Here is an 11,761-nt window from a genome sequence, read left to right as displayed (position 1 = left end):
AGAGATGGAGTTTCACTGTGTTAGCCAGGATGGTCTTGATCTCCTGACCTCGTGATTCATCCCCCTTGGCCTCTCGAAGTGCTGGGATTACAGGCATGAGCCCCTGTGCCCGGCCCAGAATTTTTTTTAATTTTTAAGTTTCATGAGTCAACAGAAATGATAATCTACTTGAATTTTTGCTGTTTCCTCTCTGTGATACGTTTTCACTGAAGGGAATCTAGTGATCACGTTTTCATTGGATTTTCGATTTGGGCACATGTGTGTTGATATTTTTGGCAGCGGACATCATGGAAGAAGCTTGGGTCTGGGAAAAGGACCCCTGGGGGTGAACTCCCCAGTCTGGCCTGGGTCTGACTCCCAATGGGCTCTTCTTCCCTTGAACCGCAGTCATCTCACCTACCAGCAGTAGCGCTATACAGAGCTAGGCTAGACAAGCTCGGCATTAGTTGTCTCTGATCTGAGGAAACCTGTAGTTAGCCTTTATTTCATGTCACACATCAATTTCTCCTTTCCTTTCTGCTCAGTTTGTTCCCAGCTCCACCAGTAGAAGCTCTCAGGGCAGAGGTGCTCCTGCACAGAGGGCTGGCACCCTACTGAGCTGACAAGGCTGCACCTTCCCCTCCCTGCAGCTAAACAGCCCCAGCCATTGATTTCCTTGCCATTAGGGAAATGCCTGCTTTTTAGGATGCACCACAGCGCATAGGTGTTATTTCTCTGTCTCTTCTCCAAGGAAATACATGCTAAATTAAGTTTTGTGTTTTTTGTTCACGCTTAGCAGCACCACTGAAAGCCAGGGTTTCACCAGCTGTCGTGGCAGCAGTTGCGGAAAGAAGGAACAGAATAGGTTTAGCCAGTGCAGTTTGCATGTGCATGTAGGAGAGCATTGGTCTCAGGGAGAGGACCTAGGCCACTTTGGATTTTCAGGTACCACAGCAACTCTTGACAAATGCTTCCTAACAGGGCTTCTGTTCTCCCAGGCATGGGCTGATGCCTTTCGAAGCAGTCCTGATCTCACCGGCGTTGTGCACATATATGAGGAGCTGAAGAGGAAAGGGGTTGAATTTCCCATGGCAGACTTGGACGCTCTGTCTCCTATACACACACCACAGCGGGTAAGGTTCCAGCTGGCACTTTCTAGAAAGACCTACTGCAGAACGGGTGAGCCAAGCTGCTGCAGCCACCCTTCTGCTGCTGCCTTTGAATTATTCAGCTTGTCATCATGCTTTCTTAAAGCTTGGGGGCATTCCTTTTTAATAACAAGGGGCATGCAGGAGTGAGACAGCTGGTTGGTGATTAAGTGGCAGCAGTGTCTGTGGAAGAATATAATAGAGGGATCAGTTCAGGGTTTTCATGGAAATGGCTACTCGGGTGGAGCCATCCTGTGAGGGTCTTTAGCACTTGCTTTTCAGAGGCCCCTAGAATCTGGTGTGGGAATCCTGTTGTCCCTCAGAGCACCATAGCACCTCAGAGCATACAGCGGTCTTGATGTCAGTCTTGGGGCAAAAAGTAGCTTTCTGTTTTTTCAAGTATACCAAGTCAAATGGATCTAAAATGTATTTTGAGCTGTGAGCATTCAGCATCAATCCAGAACTGATTCTGGATTCAATCCTTGATTCCATCAGCCTTGGGATCAAAGCTCTGGGAAGGTCCCTTTAGGGGCATCCCACCAAAGCTTTTGCAGTGCCAACAGTAACTCAAGCACCATGGAGGGGGCAGCTTGGCACTTCAGGGTTAAAAACATGTAGGTCATGCCACTCATGGTTTCACAAGGAAGCTAGTCCCTCTACTGGCTGGGAATCAGCTCCACTCCTAGCCTGGGGGAGAGCCAGGAAAGCACCAGGGTCTGGGAGAGGCACCTCATCCCAGTACACGTCACCTTGCCTGCCCCCATTGCCCATCTCTGAGAAGGACAGCACACCTGTGCACGTCTCTCATAGGAACACGACTTAATGTGCAAGAGGTCATCTGAGATGCCCAAAGGGTAAGCATGAGGGATTGCCTTTTCTTTTTTTTTTTGAGTCGGAGTCTCGCTCTCTCGCCCAGGCTAGAGTGCAGTGGCGCGATCTTGGCTCACTGCACACTCCGCCTCCCAGGTTCACGCCATTATCCTGCCTCAGCCTCCCGAGTAGCTGGGACTACAGGCGCCCGCCACCACGCCTGGCTAATTTTTTGTATTTTTAGTAGAGACGGGGTTTCATTGTGTTAGCCAGGATGGTCTCGATCTCCTGACCTCATGATCCACCTGCCTTGGCTTCCCAAAGTGCTGGGATTACAGGCGTGAGCCACCGCGCCCGGCCAAAGGGATTGCCCTTTCTAGAGCTTGTTCTCATCATGATCCCTCCAGACCATGCGCTATGCTTTGTGAAATCAACATAACCTGTTTCACTCTTCTAATAATGACAGAGAGCAGTGTTGTTGTTCCTATAATTACAAAAAACATTTGGTAAATTGCATAATTACTATTTATAGTAGTCTACTTTTAAAGGCCAAAAAAGTAATTCTTATGGTACGAAGTAAAGATTTGTGATTAGCAAAACTTAATAACCGCCCTCCCTCCACTTGGATCCCGAGGTGGTCTTAATAATAGGAACCATGACCAGAGGGCTCACAGAGCACTCTCAGTGCTGCCTTTTGGAGTTGCTTTCATTGTCTGCCACACACTCCTTGAGCGGTAAGTAGAGGGAGGAGCCATTGGCAGCCCCACTTCCCAGATGGAGAGCCTGGGCTCAGTGGGGTTCTGTGAGCCTCACCCAGGCAGCAGTGGAGCAGGGCCTTGAGCCTTCCGTGGGCAGCTTTGGGGAAACGCCGCATGGGGTGGGGTAGGTACCAGGCCCAGCTATGCAGGCAGCCGAGGTAAACAGAGGACTTTGTTGTTGCCATGCCAGAGTGTCCCTGAAGTGGATCCAGCCGCCACCATGCCCAGGTCCCAATCACAGCAGAGGACAAGTGCTGGTTCCTATTCCTCGCCGCCTCCTGCTCCCTACTCCGCACCGCAGGCCCCGGCTCTGAGTGTGACTGGCCCCATCACAGCCAATTCAGAACAGGTACTTGCATACTTCGGGGCCATAGGCAAGCCAGCTGACTATCCTTATTCATCTTTCTGGGAGACACTTACAAAGGCCTCCCAAGCCAGGCATTATGCTGGGTGTCGGGGACACAGAGATGGAAGAGCTCAATCCCCAGGGGAGACAAATGCTGAGGCAGTCATGGTGGAGTGTGGTCAGGCTGTGCTGGGGAGCAGAACCAAGGACTCAGAGTTGTGAGCCCAGGGTTGAGTGGTGCCTGGGAGGCAATGGGGACCTGACACACAGAGGGTCCTGACACAGGAGTGGGGCTTTGTCATGTGAGACCGCATGCTCAGCAATGACATTGCAAGGCGGAGGTGCAGAGGTGCAGGGCTCTCTCGGAGCAGCAGGTGGCTTGATTGGAGAGCAGGCACATATGTAGGGCCCAGATCTGGGAGGAAACCATGGCAGAACGTGAGGCCAAAAGCATAGAAGTGCAGCTGAGTTGTGACGGGCTTGTCTGTCATGCAGAGGCTTAGATCTATCCTATAAAAAAAGTCAGCCATCAGAAGCCTGTGACCTGATCAGTGAGGCCCTCCTGAAGCACAAGAAGCCTGCTTTTATCCCAAACACTCCCCACCTTCCCGGGTTACTTCCTGATAAACTAATGCAGTTTTAACCCCACGCTGGATTTTTTAGATGAATTGGGGAGTGCTCTTTAGAAGAATCCATAGAATTTCAATTACAGTTTGAGAATTGGTCAGACGTGGAAAAAAAAAAAAAACTCTCCAATGTTTATATTTACCAAATTCTTATTTACTATTTGCGACAGTGTCATGACTGTGGAACCTCACTGAAGCAGAGGGGTCAAGCAGTGTGTGTGTAGGGAGGGCAGTGTTATGTCGTGTTCCTCACACTTCCCTGCTAGCTCTGAGCAGGGAGTAAGAGAGGAGGAGTGAACTTGAAGCCCCCAGGGCCTGGGTGTGAGCCACCTGCTGTGCTGCCCACTGTAGGCTTCAGTCAGAACATTTAACCCCAGTCTCCCGTCAGTAGAACAGGTGATCCGTTACCCCACCAGGGAGGTGTGGGCTTGACAGACAGATGGAAAAGGTCCTCATGGTGGCTGCTACCCAAGTGCTGTGGGGAAGGTCTCTGGCTCTTGGCCCTGCTTCTATGGGCAGAACTGTGCCCTTCCTGCTCTGAGGGAAGGCAGAAAATGTTTGAAGTTGGACAGTTACTGAGCCCCTTCACTGACTCACAGTGTGGGAGGTGCTCCGGAAGGCCCTCCTAGTAGCCATAAGATGCTGGGTCTGGAGGATCTGGGCATAGGTAGCACAGGAGCCCTGAGGCCTGTTGCCCCTGGGGAAGCCGAATGCAAGCAGAGATAGGCAGGTCAGCACCCAGCCTGGCCAAGAGGACCCAGGGCTTCAGAGTCCACCGGGTGGCTACCCATAGCCTTCCTGGGCCTTCCTAGCCAGAAACCTCTTCTGTCTACCAAGACTTTGAAGAAAACCCCTGGATCATCCACCAGACAGAGCCAGAGGCTGACAAGAGCCTCTCGGAACCCAGACCATCTCCCTGGTAGACCACTGATTGAGGTCTCCTGTCCCTGTCTCTGTGCTGAGGGTATAAAGCACAACCCAGCTGAGTTCCTGCCCTAAGAAGCTAAGGGTCTGCTGAGCGAGCCCACCCACACAGGACAGGCTGCTACAGCTGCAATAGTGAAAGATGGCACAGCGAGTGGGAACCTGAGGAGGTGGGAGTGGTTGCTTCTACCTCAGAATGGGGTGGGGAGAGTCAGAAAAGGCTTCACTGAGGAGAGGAGTTATCACTTAAGCTGGGTCACAGTGCAGGAAGAATGACATTACAGTTCCTCTCTCTGGACCTTTGAGCAGGAACAAGGGCCGTACATGTGTAGTAGAGAGCATAGCTGCATGCCAGGCGCCGCATGGGAACCTCACAGCAGCCTGGTGAGGTGTGGTGTTAGTGCCACCTTTCTGTAGGTGGGGAAACGAAGGCTCAGAGTGGCTCAGCTCCGGCTCTGGATGCTGCTGCTGAGTCTTCCAGGGCTCCCTTCAGTGTCCTGTGCAGTTCTTTACCTCTGTCCAGCGTTGTTTGGTCTCTTGTCACTGAGTGATGGGACCAATAAGCACTTCTATGCAGATTCTTCTGTGATACTTCACCGTGGGCGAGGAAGGTCCCTGTGGTTTCCACAGATGCTTCGAGGGGGTTGAGGGAGTGAAGGGGCAGATCTGAGGCACAGGACTGAGGGCAAGGGGAGAAAGTGTTGATGTCTCTGTTGCTGGAGAGGAGCCTCGGGCCTTGGCCCAGTCCAGGCTTTGGGATCGCTGATGGGCAGCTTGGATATTTTTCAAGGGGCTATGTTACCATGTAGGGAGCTGGGTGGGGAAGGTGTCTCCCCTGTGGTCTTCCCCTGTTCTTCTCTCATTCTTGCCACAGCAGAAAAGTGCTGTTGACACTGCCCAGCCTCTCAGAGGATCCTAGTGTTTAGATATAAAACTCCTAGGAACAGAGTCTATAACTCAGAGCTTCGTAGAGTAGGATCTAAGCTCTGAAGGGATCTCAGAGCTCCTGCCCTCCTGCACTTGGATTTTAAAGAGCAGGAACGGAAGCTCTGAGAGCTTCAGCTTCTACTCAAGTTCCCATGGTGGGAGAGCCGAGACAGAGAGCCAGCTTGGTGCATTCCTGACACTGAGCCCTTCACTACGTGGTACTGCTTTCGTGTCACATTCAGAGAGGCACAACAGACTGTTGGTAGCAGGGCCTATTCAGCTTTCTCAGAGCTGACAGGCAGGCCAGAGGGAGATGAGAAGGTGGCCTCTGCCATGTGCACTCAGAAAGGTGACCCACTTCTCCCAGTGAGAGGGATTGTCACTAGCCTAGGAGCAAGCTGATTCTGATATTGCAAGTGCAGGCTGACTGACCTTTCCTTCCTGCTTTCCTTCCTTGTGGCCCCCACCAGATTGCCAGGCTGCGGAGTGAACTGGACGTCGTCCGAGGAAACACGAAAGTCATGTCTGAGATGTTAACAGAAATGGTCCCTGGACAGGAGGATTCATCTGATCTGGAGTTGCTGCAGGTGAGTCATCTTGCAGAAGCACTTGGCCTGTGGTGGCAGCTCTACCACCGCACACTGTTGGAGGATCGACCCGGACGGCGAGGTGAGATGGGTCCAGTGGCCCTGTTGTTGATAGTCCATGTGAGCACACACGCAGCCTCACTTTGCCTACGGACAGGCAGAGGCCAGTACCACTGTCTGTCTTTTTTATATTCCTTAATAATGTTTTTTCCCGATTATAAAATGCCAGTTGCAGAATACATGCTGCCAGAAAGAAAGAGAAAGCACAGAGAAGAAAATAATAACTTTCTTTGACCCAGGCATCCATAAATAACCACTGTAGGTGCTTTGATGTATTTTCTTTCTGACTTTTTTGTAGGTTTATTTTCAGTGTAGTTGAGCTTGTACTCTATTTGTGTTTTGGCCCCTCAGCATCATGTTTTGCAGGAGGGCCTGTTCAACCTTGACTGTGCACAGGAGCCCTTCTAGTGGCACCTCACCCCCAAGGTATCCTGAGACTGAGATCAAGTGTGATGCTCCCGTTCTTTTCCTTAACACTGAGGATTCCCAGGCATATTGTGGTTGGCCATTGCACACTGGCCTCCCCACCTCTGGACAGCCCATGGATCTGGGGGCATAGCAGAAAGGGGTCCAGGAGTGGGTGGCCTGCAGCCTCCCCCTGAGACCAGGGTCAAGGCCCCTACCTCAGGCCTGTTTCCCAGGGCAGCCAGGTCCAGAGCCAGTACCCAGATCTCCACCACAGCCAGCCTCAGATGACCCTGGCATTTGCAGAAAATGTCAGTGGTACTGCCCTTAGAAGCAGTGACCTTCTGGAGGGTGGAAAAAGGATGCTGTGAACTACAAGGGCCCATACACTTTTCAACAGGAGGCAAGATGCTTGAGGGAACAGGTCAGGAACCAGACTGACTTGGCAACCTGGCATGAGTGTCTTATGATACGCCTGCTGCTGCTGTTGATACTGCTGTTTGTGTCCAGCCCTCCATTGTCAGTCTTGGTCCCTAAGTGCTACACCTTCTACCCTGCTGCTGGCACATGCGTGCCACCTGTGAAGGCCCTGTCCTGGTCCCAGGTTCCTGCTTATTGTGCCCCCTTCCTACTCCAAAGCCATCAGCTCTTATGGGGCTGAGGGTGGGTGGAGACCTGTTCCAGGCCTAACACAAAGCACAGTCCTAGGGGCACGGAGGTGCATGAACTGTGGTCCCTGCTCCGGAGGAGCCTGCATCTTTTTGCAGGAAACAGACTGGGAAACAACTTGCCTCCATGTAACTACACCAGCCTGCTCTTGAAGCTAAGACAAGTACCCTTGGCCCAGCCCCACTGAGAAGTCCTGAGTGGCCTCTCCCTGGTTCCCAGACCTCACTCCTGACACACCTGCATCAGACCAGGCTTGCCTCAGCTCAGCAGATGCAGCTGAATATGTGCCACACTCCAGGGGACCTGGCTTCCCTTGAATGCATTGTCATTGGCCTCCATTCCCAGCCTGCAGGAAGGTTCGGCCAGGCGTTACCCAGATGCACAGGATTCTGAGGTCAGTCCAGAAACTGAGAAGGCCTCTTGAGGCAGCTTTGTGCTGTGTCAGCGTCGGAATTCCTGCTGACAGGGGGGGTTTGCTCTGGATAGAGCCGTGCTCCTGGCAGCAGGGGGTGTGTTGAACAAAGCCAAGATGCTTCCAGACAGCCAGAGCAGACCCAGACAGCAGGAATACTTTGTGTGTTGGGGGGAGAGGGGGGTTTTGGTTTTTTTTTTTTTCTTTGGTTTTGGTTTTCTTTTTTTTTTTTTAAACAAGCCCATCAGCCAAGACAAACAGAACCTAATCTCCTGGCATCAGCTCACAGTTTTCAAAAATAGGTTGCTTCCCATGACGTTTTCCTTCCCTCTGTTTTGTTCCAACTCCAAGCCTCCCAGCCCTCACTGCTATCTTATAAATCAAACAGAAAAAGAATGACTCTGGGTGCCAGTGGGAGGCTGTCCTTCCAGCACAGGAGATTCAGGAGCTGGGCAGCATTGTGGGCAGCCGTGAACAGACACAGCCCTCCAGGCTGGTTGGCTGCACGTCTCCGCCATCCCTGACATCTTCCCTCCCCTTCTTCCCCTGACAGTCAGAAGCCAGCAGGCAGGGTCTCCCAGGGGTCAGAGCCACACTGAACCGCCAGCCTTCCATGTGGAGACATACCACTGTCTGCTTGGAAAGTGCTGGAATCAGAATGTGTCCCCAGGACCCTCCATCAAGCTGGAGGGCAGCCAGAGTGCTCAGGGCAGAGAAGTGCAGAGCTGAGAGTGCTGGCTAGGCCATGGAAACAAACAACCCAGATGTTCCCACCAACAGGAGCTGCTCCCAGTTCAAGTATAAATTGCTGGGGTAGGAGGTGGGGGGAATAGGAAGAGAGGTAATTGGTGGTGTCAGCCCCAGGATGATCATAACTGTGGGCAGGTTATGTCCCGGTTGCCTCCTGCACATCACAAAGCACTTTTGGGTGTAGCTTCCTGCAGTAAAGCAAGAGCAGCAGGGAAACTTGGCAGTGTGAGCTATTTGCCTGTGTACTCATGGGTATGTGGCTGGTATTTGAGGAGAGGCTGAGGCCACTCTAGCACCCTGTGCTGTCAGCTTAGCTGGAGCCCCTGAGGAGAAGGAAGGCAGGGTGCCCAGGGTGAACACAGCAACTCCTCCTCTTGAGCTATGTGTCAAATCGTCTACTCTCTGAGTTGGGAGAGACCTGCCAGGAAGTTGGTTCAGCTCTACACCTGTGTTCAGATTTCTTCCACAGCATCTTGTCTACTGGGTCTTTCTGCACATCCCCAATGACAGGCTATTCACAGCAGCCCACTTGCTTTCAAATGGACATCTTGGTTAGACTTTGGGCAGCAGCACAGCAGGCATACAAATTACACAGGCCTATGAATTAATGCCTTCCCATCCATCCCCTCCCACTGATGAGCTGGGTGATGCCAGGTAAGTCACCAGCCATCTCCAGGCCCTCTTCTCCTCTCTAGACTGGAGTGATCACTCACACCTTGGCAGTGCCTGGCGCAGGGCTGGGCTTAGGCAAGGCCTCACAAATCCTAGCTTTCATGACTGTTGTTAGAAAACCTTTCACACATTGATCTAAAGTGTGTCTCCCTGTAACCTTGATCCTGATCTGTCTTCTTAGACACTAGAACAAGACTAATTCCTCTTTCACATGGGTATATCCTTAAATATTTGAAGATTGTCATAAGCCGCACCCACTGCCCAGTCTCCACATGGAACAAATGTGGCAGTTGGCAGCCCACCGTGGGGATGGATAGGCAGTTCTTCACGAGAGGCAGACATTATAAAATGGAGAGTTTCCATCAGCTGAAAACCCTGCTGCGTCACTTCTCGTCTGGTGGTTAAGCCTATCTTTGTCATCCTGTGCAAGGACCTTTAGGTCTGGGCCCAAAATTCAAGACACTGCATCTGTCCCTGCTAAAGTGCATGCCCTTACCTGCAGAAAGCCTGAGTTCGGTTTTCTGGGATATTTAAAGATTGCGATTCTGTCATCCAGTGCCCTCTGTCTCTCCCAATTTAGCATTTTGAGCTTTGTCTTCAATGAATAACTTTTAATTAATACAATGATGCCAAAAATATATGTTCTTCTGTGGCCATTCATCAGCATCAGATAATAACAGAGGCCTCCTCCTCGTTTCTCCAAGTAGCAGATGGTGTATCTCCTCTTGCTTCTTGCATCTCATTTCAATAAAGACAGAATGGCCAAGGCCATTTTCTCTAGAGAAATCTAGTTTATTCTACATGTTTAGCTTCATTATTCCCCTTTCTCATCAACAAAGACTTTCTTCTCCCTCCCATCTTTGCAGCAACAGAAAACAGATCTTCAGGACCTTATTCCCTGTTCCTTCAAACTTGTGGAGGGCTCAGAGAAAATCCATAAAGATGATTAAAAGACTGTTGCATGAGGTAGGGATGAGAATGTCCCTTGAAGAAAAGATAAAGGCATTGGGATTAATTAGATAGAAAAGAGAGGATATTTACCAAGGTGTTCTAATAGATGGAGGTCACTTCACTTTTGTACAAGTGACCAGCTGTTCTTCCCTCTGTTGAGGACCAGAAATAGGAGAAGGCCAAAGCTGAAGTCGTCAACGTTTAGGAAATTCCTGTCCTGGCTGTTGCATAGTGGAAAGGGTGACCTGAGCAAGCAGTAGGCTCTCGGTTGTCTTAGGCCCAAAGAGAATCACTCTGTTTGAGTGATTTGGAGGTGGAGGAAGCAGAGGAAAGTCTCCCAAGTGAGCCTGCTGAGGGTCTGGCTGTGATGACACCACGGAGGACATGCAGGTGGCCAGCTGGCACTGTGGTAGCAAAAGTCTTAACATCTGGCCCTCCTCTCACCTTCTGTCCTTTTTTTCCTTCCTTTTTTTTTTTTTTTTTTTTTTTTTGAGAAGGAGTCTCGCTTTGTCACCGACGCTGGAGTGCAGTGCCATGATCTTGGCTTACTGCAACCTCCACCTCCCGGGTTCAAGTGATTCTCCCACTTTAGCCTCCCAAGTAGCTGGGATTACAGGCACCTGCCATCATGCCCAGCTAATTTTTGTATTTTTGTAGAGATGGGGTTTCACCATGTTGGCCAGGCTGGTCTTGAACTCCTGACCTCAGGTGATCCACCAGCCTCAGCCTCCCAGAGCGCTGAGATTACAGGTGTGAGCCACCGCACATGGCCTTTTCTTCCTTTTTGAAACAGATGTAAAAGACTGAAGTCAAGAGATGGTAAAGCTTTCTCTGTGCAGAGACCCCTGGAAATCCCTGATGTGGAAGCCCCAAGTCATAGTCTCTGGGCCTGTCTTTAGCATAGCTCTTTGGAAAGCCATTGGGATGCTTCTCCAGGATTGGAGCATAGAGGCCCTGCCTGTGGGGTTGGGAGCTGTCTAACCCACCACCCCAGTGGGAAGGCTATGGGGAAGAGGCAGCAAACACAAGGCCAGAGCAGATGTTCCTGGTGCTGACTATTGATGAAATCACTGCATTCTGTGCCCTTGGGGCTCATTCTTCCTCCAAGCCGAGGTCACAATGTTAGAGCCTCAGAAATCATCTAATACTTTCCAAACTTTTTAAAAAAAGTAATGGAGGCCAGGCACAGTGACTCACACCTGTAATCCCAGCACTTTGGGAGGCTGAGGCAGGTGGATCACTTGAGGTCATGAGTTCGAGACCAGCCTGGCCAACATGGTGAAACTCCATCTCTACTAAAATACAAAATTAGCCGGGCATGGTGGCAGATGCCTGTAATCCCAGCTACTTGGGAGGCTGAGGCAGGAGAATTGCTTGAACCCAGGAGGCGGAGGCTGCAGTGAACTGAGATCATACCACTGCACTCCAGCCTAGGTGACAGAGCAAGACTCCATCTCAACAAATCAAATAAATAAATAAATAAATAATTGCCAGGCGTGGTGCCTCACACCTGTTAATCCCAGCCTTTGGGAGGCTGAGGCGGTTGGATCACAAGGTCAGGAGGATCGAGGCCATCCTGGCTAACACGGTGAAACCCATAGTCTCTATTAAAATACAAAAAATTATTCTGGCTTGGTAGCCGGCGCCTGTTAGCTCCCAGCTACTAGGGAGGCTGAGGCAGCGAGAATGCATGAACCCGGGAGGGCAGAGCTTGCAGTGAGCCGAATCGCGCCATTG

General features: G+C 51.0%; 1 protein-coding gene across 12 annotated transcripts in view; it reads left to right on the top strand.

Annotated features, from left to right (window-relative positions):
- TOM1L2 (target of myb1 like 2 membrane trafficking protein) overlaps positions 1-11,761 on the top strand; it is a 134,413-nt gene that overhangs the window by 91,502 nt on the left and 31,150 nt on the right. For 11 of the 12 annotated variants that reach the window (XR_001889857.1, XM_017895585.1, XM_017895580.1 and 8 more), the window contains 3 exons: positions 978-1,112; positions 2,886-3,044; positions 5,989-6,105. Coding sequence is in view for 11 of the 12 variants with exons in the window: in XM_017895585.1 (XP_017751074.1) it covers positions 978-1,112; positions 2,886-3,044; positions 5,989-6,105 (411 nt within the window). In the remaining variant the exon portion in view is untranslated. The remainder of the gene's footprint in view (positions 1-977; positions 1,113-2,885; positions 3,045-5,988; positions 6,106-11,761) is intronic. The other variant, XM_017895583.1, reaches the window with a different exon arrangement.

This window comes from Rhinopithecus bieti, unplaced genomic scaffold (genome assembly GCF_001698545.2).
Source record: "Rhinopithecus bieti isolate Rb0 unplaced genomic scaffold, ASM169854v2 scaffold_26813, whole genome shotgun sequence".
Taxonomy (NCBI): domain Eukaryota; kingdom Metazoa; phylum Chordata; class Mammalia; order Primates; family Cercopithecidae; genus Rhinopithecus; species Rhinopithecus bieti.
This window is presented reverse-complemented; position numbering and strand designations above follow the sequence as displayed.